Source organism: Malaclemys terrapin, chromosome 9 (assembly GCF_027887155.1).
Source record: "Malaclemys terrapin pileata isolate rMalTer1 chromosome 9, rMalTer1.hap1, whole genome shotgun sequence".
NCBI lineage: Eukaryota > Metazoa > Chordata > Testudines > Emydidae > Malaclemys > Malaclemys terrapin.
Genome location: NC_071513.1, coordinates 60,868,361 through 60,883,321, shown reverse-complemented (window position 1 = coordinate 60,883,321; position 14,961 = coordinate 60,868,361). Strand labels below are relative to the sequence as shown.

Here is a 14,961-nt window from a genome sequence, read left to right as displayed (position 1 = left end):
ACCACCACAAGACTGCTTATCCAGTTTGTACTCTTCTCTACAGGCTGTATAATTCCATGATTCTATAGGCTCTGCAGTTCCTCTTTCAGCAACTGTAGTAATGCAATGGATACTTTTATTTTTGGCAATTTAACTGGCTTCACACTAGTGTCAGCGGTGCTTAATTTGTAATGAAAGAGGTGCCGGGGCTCAAGCAATGAGGTAATGGGGCTCAAACAATTTTTTTACTTTCATAACTGACGTGGCAAGCCCAGAGGTGCCAGGGCTATGAACAACCAAGCCAAGAGATTCCAGGGCTCAGTCCTGGCAAGCCGTTGCACAAATTAAGCATTGGGTGTCAGTCTCTATTTGGGTGTCAGTCTCCATTTAGCCCTCTGTCTCTCTGAAACACATCTCTATATTCCCTCTGTGTCATCTCCAGGTCCCAGGTAATACCATCCAAGGTATCTTCAGTCACCCTGCTATCCACTTTCATTATGTTCTGGAACTTTTATTAGGTTCATGGCTTGGACAGTCTTGATGCCCAGAAGTGATACTGCTGTCTCATCATCCATGACCACAAAGTCCAGTCAGTATTTCATTTTGTTCCTTGGATTTCTTAATTTAATTTTACATTTCCCCATGGGCTTTAATGTGGTATGGTTTTACACTGTTAACAGCTGATTGGTCCCCTCCAACCATATGTCTGGTTTTACCAGACCAATCTGGATAATTTTAAAACTTGTGCCACTATCTAATTGAAATTGTACCACTTCCTTCCCAAGTAACATGACTGCATGTAACTTCTTCTGCATGGGCTGTGGGTATAATAGGCCAGGGGAAGCTAACCTCCCCTAAGCCAAGCCCAGGCCCCGCCCAAGCTCCACCATCTCCCCCAACTGGTGCCCAGCCCAGTGCTGGCGGCTGGCGCTAAGGCTGACCCAGTGCTGGGGGCGGCAGGCAGCCCGGCACTGGGGCCGGCTGGTGGCCCGGGTAGTTTGACCAAGGCTCCTCTGGCTGCGGGGGGTGAGCACTCAGGGCTCCAGTGGATGGGGGTGGGAGTCAAATGCTCAGGGCTCCAGCGGACATAGGGTAAAGGCGGGGCCTTGTTTCTGGTACTTACTAGTGTCTTTCTGCACTGTTTACAGCTCTTCAGCCACCCATAAAATGTCCTCATAGTCACTGTTGCTTTCTTCAGTTACTGTCTGTACCTTGGATTTGATTTTCTTTTTTCTGGACAAACACTTGGCTGCAAAATGATTAAATTTCTCACAGATATGGCATTTTTTTCTCATAAGCCGGACACTTTTCTTTCTGTATTATACGTTTTCTCCCACAGTATTTGCATGTGTCTGTACTGCTGTCACCTACTGATGTTATATCTGGTTTTGATTTCTTTTTATGTATTGCCTGGGCAGTTTCTGCTGACTGCCTTCCAGAATTCTAATCCCCTTTCTGGATAGCTCGGCATCCCTATGTACCTCCAAGCTTTTCCCCAAAGTTAAGTCAACTACCCTCAGCAACCACTCTTGTACTTGTGAGTCTCATATCCCACACATTATCTGGTCTTTTATCAATGAGTCTTTAATATTTCCAAAATTGCAGCTGGCTGCTAGCACTTTTAAATCAATGCTATAGCCTCCGCAGCTGCTTGATCCCAAGAAAAGAAATTACATCTTTCCACAGTTTCATTTTTCCTAGAGTTACAGTGAGTATCAAAACAGCTCATTACTAAGGTGTGTTGAAGTTGGGGAATTTCCATGCACAGAGTCTGAATTCTCTCTCTCCCCCTTTCTACAATCTGGTAACAAAACAGTTTTATTTTCACAGCATCCTCTTTAGCTGCCATAGCAATATCTATATAGAGATTAAATTCCTCTTTCTAGCTCTTCCATGCAGGAGCTAAATGCTTAGCTTGCAAGTTTAATGTCCCTCGAGGTTTCAGCTCCTCCATTTTCTGTTATCAGCCTTGTCTTGTAAAACAAACTGTGTACTCACAGAAGTATTCTGCTCTACACAGTGCAGCTCTCTGTCACGTTGAAATGAGTGGCTCATGACTGAGTGCTAACCTCAGGGCAGACTATTAAAAAGCAGGTCAGAAACCCCAACTTGTGGTATATTCTATCACTAGATTTCACCAACCCAGTAACAAACATGAACTCCTACAGCACTACAACAGACAGACCCCCTGGGGTATTCTAGTCTATCTTGCCGCCCAGGCAAGCTGGACCATGTTATAGATGGTCACTTTACACCTAAAAAATCACATCAATATTCAGGTTACTCCCAGTCCTAAAGGACCAGTCACTTACGCCAGGTCAGCTGTACTCAGATCTCAAACCAAAGACACACCTGTAGCCAATACTGTATTAAACTAACTAAAGATTTATTAACTAAGAAAATAACTCAGAGAGTAATGTATAAGGTTAAAACAGGAAACATACACAAATGTGTTAGTCTTCAATTTTAAAAGGTAGTATAAGCTTCTATAATAAGCAGCTCTATATGTTCTTTAGGGCTGACCCATGCCAACCAGCCTGGGGATCTCTTGCTTATGCTTAGGAATCTTTGCCCCTCAACAGTCCAGACAGCATAACGAGACCCAGATTCTCCTTATCATGGATTTTTATCCTCCTTTCAACCCAGAATCCAAGCTGATGGGGTAAATTCATGTGCAGGACTCCCCTTCCTGGAGGGAGTGAGAAATGCAATCAACAAAGTCTCTGTCCTATGATGCTGCACAATGTTTCATTTGCCTTCTTGTATACAGGTCAAGCACTTTACCTTAATTAATGCATCTTTTCCTGTTTAATGAGTTGCACAATTACAGATGTTTAAAATACAAACACTCAATATAACTTTATACCATGGGATACAGATATTATAAGTAGGATTAATATATGCAGCATCCTACAGGCATTCCATAAAATCTAAACACATTCTTATATTAATATCTAGTGTAACTATACTAACCCACAGGTAAGCCAGACTGGTTTCCAGATATGTATTTGTAAGTGTTCAGTGAAGCCCTGGGCCTTGGTATGAGCTAGCATCTGGTCTGCCAGCATCACACTCTCAATGGTGTCTCCTGCTGTCTAGGACTTTATTACGACTGCCACCATGTTTTACACTTTATTGTGTCTGGATCATCTGCCATATAAGATCTCATTCTGACACAGGGTTAATTAACAAACTCCAGCTTTATTAAAAAGAAGAACAGGAGTACTTGTGGCACCTTAGAGACTAACAAATTTATTAGAGCATAAGCTTTCGTGGACTACAGCCCACTTCTTCGGATGCCACTTTATTGTGGCTTATGGCCTCTTAGACAGATCCTCAATAGATGTCACTTCCAAACAGTTTCCCCAGGAAACAGCACACTGCCTGAAAGTGTCTGCTAGCACTTTCATATTGTTACAGTTTGGGTGAGAGTGGGACATGTTTGGGCATGTCCCTTTGCCTCTTGTAAAAGGGCAATTTCAGATGTTAATTAAATGGTATAATATACCCACAGACATGTAGACAAAGCACATCTTATTAGACATCTAATAAACACATTTTGACATCTCTGGGTTTCTTAGCATTTCAGGTAGTTTTATCTTTGTCAAGTGGAATGAAGCCTTTCCTTCTTTTATTAAGTAGTTTAAACTAACTAAAACAGTAGAAGCTTACTCCCATATTGAGATTGTCATTGAGGAGTTTCCTTCCAGAGCAAGTTTTCAAACCAGATAATCTCTGACAGTAACACAGAGCAAGGTGTAAAAAAATCCCACATATACAGATATAGGATAATCTGCCTTCCCTTGCCCCACATGAGGTCTAATCCTAATCTCTAGAGGTTGGTTTAAAATCTGAAGCATTAGGCTTAATGTGCCTTCAAAAATTTGTATTGCAAATCAAGAATTTTTAATCCTTAGTCTGAGCCCCTGAAGACTATACAAGTTTTACAACAGATATTTATCAGCAACTCAAACTATCTTTTAACATTTCGACACATCAAGCAAATGGAACAAAGAAACAAAATATTGCATACTGTTCACTATATTTAGACCCAAATAAATAGCTCTGGACAATCATGAAAAAAATAAGCTGAATACTGAGGAACTTTAACGTTTAAAAATGTACAAAGGATTGCGGTGGGATCAAGGACAATTATTAAAAGGTCACCAAAATTCCTTCTAAATCACACAAACATCTAATTTACTGAGCAACAACAGATTTGTATGGTGGTCACTAACACGGTAACGGAAGAAGAGCAGAAGTCACCTTTATAGCTCTTATCTGTTAAAGTACATTTCCTCACGTGAAAAGGGAGAGGAACTGAAAATCAAACAGGTGCAGGAAGAAAATGCTGAACTATTAGTTCTCACCCTAGTTACTTTCCATTACAAGTGGTCTATGCAGGCAGATGATTACTGAAAATTACTCCAAAATATGTTACAAATGCATTGAGATTTCCTGAAACTTTAAGCACAGATGGAGCTTTCTAGCTGGCTGCCAGTGATGTCACAGCCATATAAGAAATCCCAAATACACCTCTACCTCGATATAACGCTGTCCTCAGGAGCCAAAAAATCTTACTGCGTTATATTGAACTTGCTTTGATCCACCGGAGTGCGCAGCCCCGCCCCCCCGGAGCACTGCTTTACCGCATTATATCCGAATTCGTGTTATATCTGGTCGTGTTATATCGAGGTAGCGGTGTAAGTGCAAGTACTAAATGCAGAAATTTGTAGTAAATGCAATTCCTAGGAAAAATCGAACATTTTATTTAAAGATGGGATAAGCTAGTTAAGAAGAATTCCTGTGCTGTTGGCTAGATGTATTACAGAAGAGGATCATTTTGTTTTAAAAGCATCAGGCATTGGGCACTACAGGAAGCAGGACGCCAGACTAGTTCTATGGTCTGATGTCAGTGAACATATTGTGCTCAGAAAGCTTTACTGATCCTGAAAACTTTGTACAATCCCACCAATAAGGCATCTTTGCATCATTTTTTTCCACTTTCAGATGGAATAAAACACTGGCTTGTACCTTTCAAATAAGAAACTAATACAGTGGTTGGAAGATTCAAGAAGTAGGGAAAAGAGGGTAATTGGAACATTGTAGTATTAAAAAGGCAATATCTCATCTTGTGCTAACCAATTGAAAACAGCTGTATCCCACAGAACAGCCGCAAAGTGCCAACCTTTCAATAGTATACAGCAATTGTTTCTACTGTATTTATAATTGTTTGTGAGGTAAGAACTTATAAGTATGTCAGTCTAGCAGGGGTTTTTGGAACTGGCTCCAGGAAGTAATACTGAAAACCCAGAATAATTCAAACCAGAGTATTTTTCAATCCCTAGATGTAACAATTCTTCTGTTGCTACAGTTGGTGCTAAATTCTCACACTATCATGTTTTGTCCTAAATAGTTGTACACTCAGAAACATTTTTAAATTTGTTCATACTGAAACTGTCACCTCTGAGTAATCAAAATTCTAGGAGCACTTTGATATGTGACACTAACCAGAAATGAAATTACTTTCAGCAAATCCTAGTTTCAAGTAAACAATTCTGTCAATCTGAAGTTAGATATTTAAAGTCAAGATTTTTTTTCTAGGTCGATCCATACAATGGAATTAGTACGTGTGTTCCTTCTTGAAAATAATGTTTATTCTGACAAATAGAAAAAATATTTGAGTGATCTGATTATGACACAAAGTTCTGGAGTACCAGCAAAGTTATATCCCAAGCCAACATGTGAATGAACATCTCAAAAACATTCAGGTGTGATATGTTTATAATTAAGAACAAAAACTAAGTAAACTATTGGAGATTGTATTTTTTCCGAACTGTAAGGGTGAAATTCACTTCCATGCAAAGAGCTAGGATATTTATACTACAGGTAGACTGGATGCTCAGGAGCACCATTCTCTATGCACTGCAGGGTCTCCATGCATGCAGCTGAAGAAAGAGGGAACCAGGGTTCCACAGCAACAGGGGGGGTGGGAAGCTAGAAGAGGGGCTGCTGCTACTCTAGATCATAGGCTACTGTAGTGGCCATAAAGGGGCTGGGTTGGCCTGTCCATAGTGAATTCTGTCCCCTAACCTGTCTAACCCCGTACCCAAAAGGGGAGGTGAATTGCACCCTAGTATTTTATGTACGTAAACCATACACTTACTGTCTAAACTCAGCAGGGAGAAAAATTTCTTGCACTGAACCGAACCCAAGGCAGTAGCTGCACAGTTCATCCAGAGGCCTTCGTAAATCCAGTTTGCAGTAATAACTGCTGTTGCAGTGCTGGAAATTTTCCATTTGTTGGACACAGTTGTAACAAGTAAAATGATGAGCCCCGCCAAAGCCAGAAGCAATGCAGAGATTTGTAAAGATGATGATCCCATTTCTTGCTTTTCAAAGTAGCCCCCCAAAATTCAGATATCAGAAACCTATTAAAATAGTTTAAATACATGCAATAGATCAGATTATATTTACATTAGTCACATTGCCTATGCTTCATGTAAACTGCAAGCTAACAGTGAAAAGATCAGCAAAATTATTTTACAGTATACCTGATAGTTAAAGTTTAATCATTTCTTTAGAAATCAAGTAAAAGTATTCTAACTATACCATGACGTTTGTTCCATATTGTTAGGTTTCTACATCTTTATATGTTTACCATAAAAAACAGATACTCTAATACTTGGAGTTTGCAATGTGTCTCTTGTTACAACAATTCTATTTCACTAGTTTACAAACTCAGTTTGTTTTTTAAGCTAAAGCAATCAAATACAAGAATAAAAATAATTTAACTGAATCAATTTATACTTTATCACATTACACTACATAGATTCAAATTTCAAACAAAATAATGTCGACACTTACGTTTACAGATGTTTTCTGCTTATTTCAGTTGCCTTTCTGCTAGACAGTAATGTCAGCACTTTGTGAGGCTCAGTTTGGTCAAACACAAAGTTTGCACTGTATTAGGACCTTTCCCCCTGTACTAAAAATCAAGGCCTCACTGCCAGATCATTGACTGGTGGATAAGAGTTCATAGTATTACACTACAGGCTGGCTTCAGTAATATAAACAAATTAAATTAAACAAATTAAAATCAATCATAATGCTAGAGAAGCTAATTGCAAGAGGTTTTCAAACTATTCTGGGGATCACTTGAGGGTGGCCTGATAAGAGCTGATTGCTCACATGGTGTCAGCTTCCCTTTGTTTCTTGCTGTTAAATTGCATTAAAAGACCGAAAAATATGTTTAATATGCCTTAATAGGGCTATAGATTAATCACAGTTAACTCACACGACTAACTTGAAAAAAATTCATTGCAATTTTAAAAATTAATCACGATTAATCACAGTTTTAATCATACAGTTAAACATTAGAATACCAATTGAAATGTATTAAATATTTTGGATATTTTTCTACATTTTCAAATATATTGATTTCAATTAAAACACAGAATACAAAGTGTACAATGCTCACTTTATATTATTATTTTTATTATGAATATTTGCACTGTAAAAATTATAAACAAAAGAAATAGTATTTTTAATTCACCTCATACAAAGTACTTTAGTGCAATCTCTTTATCATGAAAGCGCAACTAGGGCTGACGAGGGGGAGGAGGGAGCCAGTACAAATAACCGGGGCCCGACGGGCCAGAAGGGGGCCCGGCCCCCCCCCCCCCCCGTCGCCCCTGTTTAGCCGGTCCGCCCTTGCTGGGGGGCCTGAAAAATTTCCGAGCCCTGCTTCCCCCCCCCTCGTCGGCCCTGTTTAGCCGGTCCGCCCTTGCTGGGGGGCCCAAAAATTTTTTTTCACCGGGGCCCAAACCTGCTCTAGGCGGCCCTGAATGCACCTTACAAATGTAGATTGTTTTTTGTTATATAACTACAATCAAAAACAAAACAATGTAAAACTTTAGAAACTACAAGTCCACTCAGTCCTACTTCTCATTCAGCCAATCACTAAGACAAACAAGTTTGTTTACATTTATGGGATATAATGCTGCCTGCTTCTTATTTACAATGTCATCTGAAAGTGAGAATAGGCGTTTGCATGGCACTTTTGTAGCCAGCATTGCAAGTATTTACGTGCCAGATATGCTAAACATTCGAATGCTCCTTCATGCTTCAACCAGCATTTCAGAAGACACACTTTCATGCTGATGATGCTCATTAAAAAAATAAGGCATTAATTAAATTTGTGGGAAAACTGTATGTTTCTTGCTCTCTTTTACCTGCATTCTGACCTATATTTCATGTTATAGCAGTTTCCGATGATGACCCAGCATGTTGTTCGTTTCAAGAACACTTTCACTGCAGATTTGACAAAACGCAAAGAAAGTACCAATGTGAGATTTCTAAAGATAGCTACATCACTCAACCCAAGGTTTAAGAATCTGAAGTGCCTTCCAAAATCTGAAAGGGACCAGGTGTGGAGCATGCTTTCAGAAGTCTTAAAAGAGCAACACTCTGATGCGGAAACTACAGAACCCAAACCACCAAAAAAGAAAATCAACCTTTTGCTGGTGGCATCTGACTCAAATGATGAAAATGAACATGCGTCGCTCTGCACTGCTTTGGACTGTTATTAAGCAGAACCCGTTATCAGCATGGACGCATGTCCTCTGGAATGGTGGTTGAAGCATGAAGGGACATATGAACCTTTAGTGCATCTGGCATGTAAATATCTTGCGACACCAGTTACAACAGTGCCATGCGAACGTCTGTTCTCACTTTCAGGTGACACTGTAAACAAGAAGCAGGCTGCATTATCTCCTGCAAATGTAAACAAACTTGTTTGTCTGAGTGATTGGCTGAACAAAAAGTAGGACTGAGTGGACTTGTAGGCTCTAAAGTTTTACACTGTTTTATTTTTGAATGCCTTTTTGTACATATTCTACATTTGTAAGTCCAACTTTCATGATAAAGAGATTGCACTACAGTACTCATATTAGGTGAACTGAAAAATACTATTTTTTGTTTTTTACAGTGCAAATATTTGTAATAAAAATAAATATAAAGTGAGCACTGTACACATTGTATTCTGTGTTGTAACTGAAATCAATATGTTTAAAAATGTAGAAAACATCCAAAAATATTTAAATAAATGGTATTCTATTATTGTTTAACAGCATGATTTTGTTAAACAATATATGATGTTAAACATGATATTGTTTAACATGCTTAACAGGGGGTGGGTTTGACAGCCCTACTCCCCAATAATAATTTTCCAAGGAAGAATTTGTTATGTTACTGTGCAGCAAGCCAGTGCACTATAGATTCACACTGTCTTATATAGATAAAAAATTCAGGTTCTGGCTCATAATTATGTACTCAAATCCCATTCACTCATTGGAAGTTTGGTTGCACAAGGAAACCAGGATCAGGCTCATTCTGTTTTTAAAATATTTCTATTCCACTAAAAAGGCTCAGCCCTACATTTCAGAGGGGAACATTTTTCTTCCAAACACTTCTAAATTTTGTAATCTATTAAAATAAATATATTTAGTGATCCATTAAGATAATTTGCAACAAATTATAAGCTTAATAGATGCAATGAGATCAAACAGACTTTACACCAAACAAACAGACTAATAACCCAGATTAATGGGTTTTGTAGGCTACATAGCTATGGATCCAGGTAATCACTATTAATGCTTGATCGTAAGGATCATAAGATTAAAACTTTATATAATGCCCTACCCAACATTTTTAAGTCTACTCAAAGTTGGACATATATCCTCCTTCATTGGAATGCAGTATTTCAAAACACAAGATGTTTGAAAGTCAGGAAATTCTGAGTTTAGGTTCCACAAACAACCTGAACTCTAACCCCATATTCACATCCAGCCTTCTCCTAATAGGGATGTAAGTACAATTTTAAGAACCTTTTCACGTCAGTGACTATAAGTATTAGTACTCCATGTTGGATGGATGTGATACCATCAGCTCCAAACAATATTTGTAGACTGAGTAGAGTAAAAGTGCATGTCTGGTCTGAATCTGGAGGATCTAGTATCAGTCATATTAGCAGGGTGGATAGATATAAGGTGGATGAAACAGATTCGGTTCTCTGAGTGGCGAGGTATGTGAGGTATCAGATGAAAGATGTTTAGCTCTTTGGACCAGTGCAGAGAAAAAGATAGTTGTGTGGGGGTTAAAGCTATCCTAAGAATGGGATGCTGATATTTGTAAATCCTGAAGAATGAGTAAGTAAGAGGAGTGTCTTGTCTCCAACCAATGTTTAGGAGTCAGATGGTTGGTCACAGATTAATATGTAATATGGAAGGAGATAGTAAAGATCTATAGCCCTTACTGGAAATATAGAGGTCTCTTATAGTAGGCAGTAGGTTAGGAAACAAAGCCAGAGTTTCCTATCTTTCAAATATTTAATTTTTCATCTGCAGCATTCTAATGAGGTTTTGTTTAAGAGATAGTAGATAAAGTTTAATCCACTATAAGTATTAAATATTCTCAATCATTGGAAAGGCTGCAGAAATTCAAATGTCTGCAAGTTCAACAGATGCCACTCTAATCAATTACATTTGAAATCAAAGGACTGGTTTTTGACTCTCATCACTCTTGTTCTAACCCTTCTTGAAGAGTCATCTTCACATCATCGCTTCCCTGCCTTGCTATTATGATGCAATGTTGCTATGAAAGCCATTTCCAAAAGTGACAAGGTAGCTCAGTCTCCAAGCGCTCTAGCTTTTCAGTGACAAGATTGCCAGATTTGATGGCTGATTTGTTGTTGCTCTTGTACTTTTAATTATATAAAAATTTCTGTGAAAAGTGCTTGTTTGACAGCCCTAAAATTAAGTTATGAAGACATTTGCAATGGAGACATTTACAAATGCTAATAATTGAATAATTAAGCACTGTTTACAGTGTTCTTGTAGCTGTGTTGGTCCCAGGATATGAGACAAGATGGGTGAGTTAATATCTTTTACTGGATAAAGCTCAAAAGCTTGGTCCTTCCAACAACAGAAGTTGGTCTGATAAAAGTTATTACCTCACCCACCCTGTCTCTCTAATAATTAAACATGTTCTGGGACTGTCCAAACAAGACTTTGGCATAATGTTCTGACAATAAAATCAAGGGAAGAGTCCAATCATCTAGCAAGGGTAACTCTGCTGACCATATCAAATTAAGAACTACAACTTTATTAAAAGGTTTTTCAAGCCTTATAGGAGGGCAAAGAACATTCTTGAGATTAGAAAGAAACTTCCTAACGAAAAAATTTAAGTGGATTGCAGACATGACAGGAAAGGTTCTAAAAGAAAAATATTAAGGCTGGAAAATAAGTTAGTGAATTCTGGTAAGACCCTGGAAAGGCTTCCAAATGTTATTGGGGATGGGGAAACCACACCATGAAACAAGAGGAAATATGAGCTGTGCAAGACTCTTCACATTATGAAACTCAATTCTCTTGTATTCTTTTTACCAAATTAGCTGTATTGTTGAACGAGGGGTAGGGGAGGTATATAAATGAACAGTACTGACTACAATGTTGCTTTCACTTCTAAAAGTATTGCAATAAATGTTTTTACAACAGAAATATGTGGCCTGAAACCTGCTCCTTGCTTAATTCAAGCAAATTCTGAGGATGACCCATGACCACCAGTGCAGATTAGAAAGAGATAAAATAAAGATTTAAAACAAAAAGCAATATATGAACACACAAAGCAGAATCACACAGCAATCTTAAGGAGGTTGCTTCAGGTCACTGTCTAGTATTCATCTTAGCAGACAAAATCCCCATCCAGTTAAATAAGATGCAAATTCAAAAAAGGAAACAAATCTTACACCTCTACCTCGATATAACACTGTCCTCAGGAACCAAAAAATCTTACTGCGTTATAGGTGAAGCCACATTCTATCGAACTTGCTTTGATCCGCTGGAGTGTGCAGCCCCCCCCCCCCCCCCCCGGAGCACTGCTTTACCGCGTTATATCAGAATTCGTGTTATATCGGGTCGCATTATATCAGGGTAGAGGTGTAATTAATTCCCCACAATCTGCAAGTGGACTGTTTTCCTGCCCCCATCCCTACACTTGATGGGGATACTGAAAATACTTTTATTTGGCCGGTGACCACTTGTGATTCCTATGATCAAACTACTAATATATGCAAATGACATTCATCTTTACCATTACTTTGCCCATCACCCTACATTCACGTCTCTGTTTATCCATCTATTGCATTTGTCAGTCCTATATTGTGAGTTCTCTGGGGCCAGGCAGGGACTGTTTTACTTGCCTGTACACTGCCTTGGTCCCTGATTTGGACCTGTAAGCACTATAAAAGCCATCTCAGACTCTGCCACTTCCCATTGCAGTCCAGTTCCTTCTTCCCAAACCTCACACCGTCACTGAGTCTCTCCCTCAGTATTGCTAACACCAAGCAATAAAAAAATGCAAGTTAGGTCTAAAAACCAATGAGACTGGTTTAAAAAAACATGAGATTTAAAATAAGGTATATTTATTTAATTATAGTTTATATTCTTTCACTTGAGTCATGTTTTCAAGCTTTTCTTCACAATAGAGCTGTCAGAAGCTGCTTTTTGTTTTATGAATGAAAAATGAGCTTGTCACATAATCACAAGATTTCAGGAGCTGGGTTTATATATAAAAACTACTGTGAGCCCCAGGATAAAAAACTGCGAGAGTATATCAAGCCTCCGTCTCATGCTTAGCAGAATTTGATTTTTATTTATTTATAATTTTGATGGATATCAATATGTATTTTAAAGATTTTTTCACAATTTTTTTTATCAATTTACATTTTCACAGTGCAAGAAATTATGGGGAAGTCAGACAACAATTATTTAATGACAGCTATCGAGAGTCAAAAAGTTAAAGATTTGCTACAAAAATTGTCACCATCACATGTCAACATATACAAAGTAAAAATCCTTAAATCAATCCAGTGGCGGATTAATGATTTTGCCACCCGAGGCCCTGAAATAATTCCCGCACCCGGCCCCATATGAACTTGTTTTAGTTTTTTTACAAATTCATTTGAATTAAAATGAATCTAAATATCATTAAAATAATTGAACATTTACAAGTTTTATTATAAATAAAATTAGAAGTATAGCGGACCCTCACTTGAACACGCATCTGTATAGCGCGATTTTGCTTATAGCGCAGGACCACGCATGGATCCAAAACTGAGAACCACTTAATTTCTTCCTTTCGGTCATATTATTAACGTTTAGGATTCTTGCAAGTATGTTTACTAAATGGCGTTGCGCTGTCACTGGTGGTTTCAATACGCACTATGATTGGTATAATCGTGGCGTCACTGATGCCACGATTACAAAAATGCTACTATTATAAATTTGCCGACCATGAAAATTGGCTGGCCTAGGCGATAATACACTGCTGAATTAACCTCTAATACGTTCTCAAACAGCATTTTTCTTTCCATGTCTGAGCTGTACATTTTGATTGTTACTGATGGAAATATTTTTCCCGGAGCTTGCATGTGCACTCGGTGAAATCAATGTTTTCCGATATAAATCGATTCCCTACTAGTCTAGCTATGCCAGCCAGGCTTTCATGCCCTGGGCCTTGCTGCAGAAGCCAAGCCCCCTCAGATTACAAGCCCCATGGGTCCAGGGCCATCCCTAGCCATTTGGGTGCCCTATGCAGCCCCCCCATGGGGGGGGGCTGTGTGGGGGCCCAGGCCTCCCCCCCCCCCAGGGTCTGGGAGGCAGGAGCGGTGGGGGGGGAGCACTTTGGGGGGCCCCACAGGCCCAGAGTGGCCTGGGGAATTAGCGGGGAGACAGGAGTAGTCTGCTCCGCTTCCCTTGCCCCGGCCCCGGCCGTGTTGCTCGGGGGAGGGGGCTTAGGGGAAAGGGTCCCCCCTGCACTCACCGGCAGCAGCGGAAAGCAGAGCAGCCCGGCCCCAGCTCGCTCTACTCCGCCAGCTCCAAGCCACAGCACTCCAAGCTGCAGCACTCCGCTTCCCGCCGCTGGTGAGTGTGGAGAAGTTGGGGAAAGGACACCCCCCCACACTCGCTGGCGGCGGAAAGCGGAGCAACATGGCTCCAGCCAGCTCTACTCTGCCAGCTCCCAGCAGCAGGGCTCCGCTTCCTGCAGCTGGCGAGTGCGGGGGGCGTCCTTTCCCCAATCTCTCCACACTCACCGGCGGCGGGAAGCAGAGCGCCGCAGCTGGGAGCTGGCGGAGTGGAGCGGGCTGGGGCCGGGTTGCTCTGCTTCCCGCTGCTGCCAATGAGTGCAGGGTTGCTGGGGGAAGAGGTGGAATGGGGGCAGGCTGGGCGCGGAGCAGGGGGAAGGGCAAGATGGCCCTGCCCCTTGCAGTGGGCGCAGCCTGTGTGGGGGCCGGCCGAGGGATAGGGCTGGTTGCCGGGGCTGGTGCTGCCGCATATGCAGCACACGCAGCTGCCCAGGGCACCATGAAATTTGAGGCAATTTGGTGCCCCAAATTTCATGGTGCCCTATGCAGCTGCATATGCTGCGTATGCCTAAGGACGGCCCTGCACCAGGGCCGCCCGGGGCCAGGGGGGCAAGTGGGGCAATTTGCCCCAGACCCCACAGGGTCCCTGGAAGCCCTGGCCCGGCGGCGGTCCAGGTTTTTGGCTGCATTTCGGCGGCAGAGGGGCCCTTCAGTGCTGCCAAAGACGCGGAGCGACTGAAGGGCCCCCCGCCGCCGAAGACCTGGACCGCCGCCAGGTGAGTACAAGCACCGCAGCTCCCCGGCTTTGCCCCACGCCCCCGGAATCCTCTGGGGGCCCTGCCCTACACAGGTCTGCAGGGCCTAGGGGAGAATGTAGGAGCTGCCATGGGGCTCCCCCAGGCCCAAGGCCTCCTGCTGCTGGGCTTCTGCCTCCCCCAGCCCTACAGCAGCTGCTACCCTCAGCCCCCAGGGTCAGCACCCATCAGCAGCAGACCCAGTGGGATCTCCTCCAGCCCTCCCCAGGGGGCCCACAGACACCACAGCCCTGTGCGCCTTCT

At 41.3% G+C, this 14,961-nt stretch overlaps 1 protein-coding gene across 1 annotated transcript in view; it reads right to left on the bottom strand.

Annotated features, from left to right (window-relative positions):
* Window positions 1-6,936, bottom strand: part of LOC128842729 (claudin-15-like) — a 33,691-nt gene extending 26,755 nt beyond the window's left edge. The window contains exons 1-2 of the mRNA XM_054038871.1: window positions 6,847-6,936; window positions 6,146-6,410 (exon numbers count right to left, since the gene is read on the bottom strand). Of these exons, the coding sequence (XP_053894846.1) occupies window positions 6,146-6,365 (220 nt within the window). The 5' untranslated portion in view covers window positions 6,366-6,410; window positions 6,847-6,936. The remainder of the gene's footprint in view (window positions 1-6,145; window positions 6,411-6,846) is intronic.
* Between the last annotated feature and the right edge of the window lie 8,025 nt (window positions 6,937-14,961).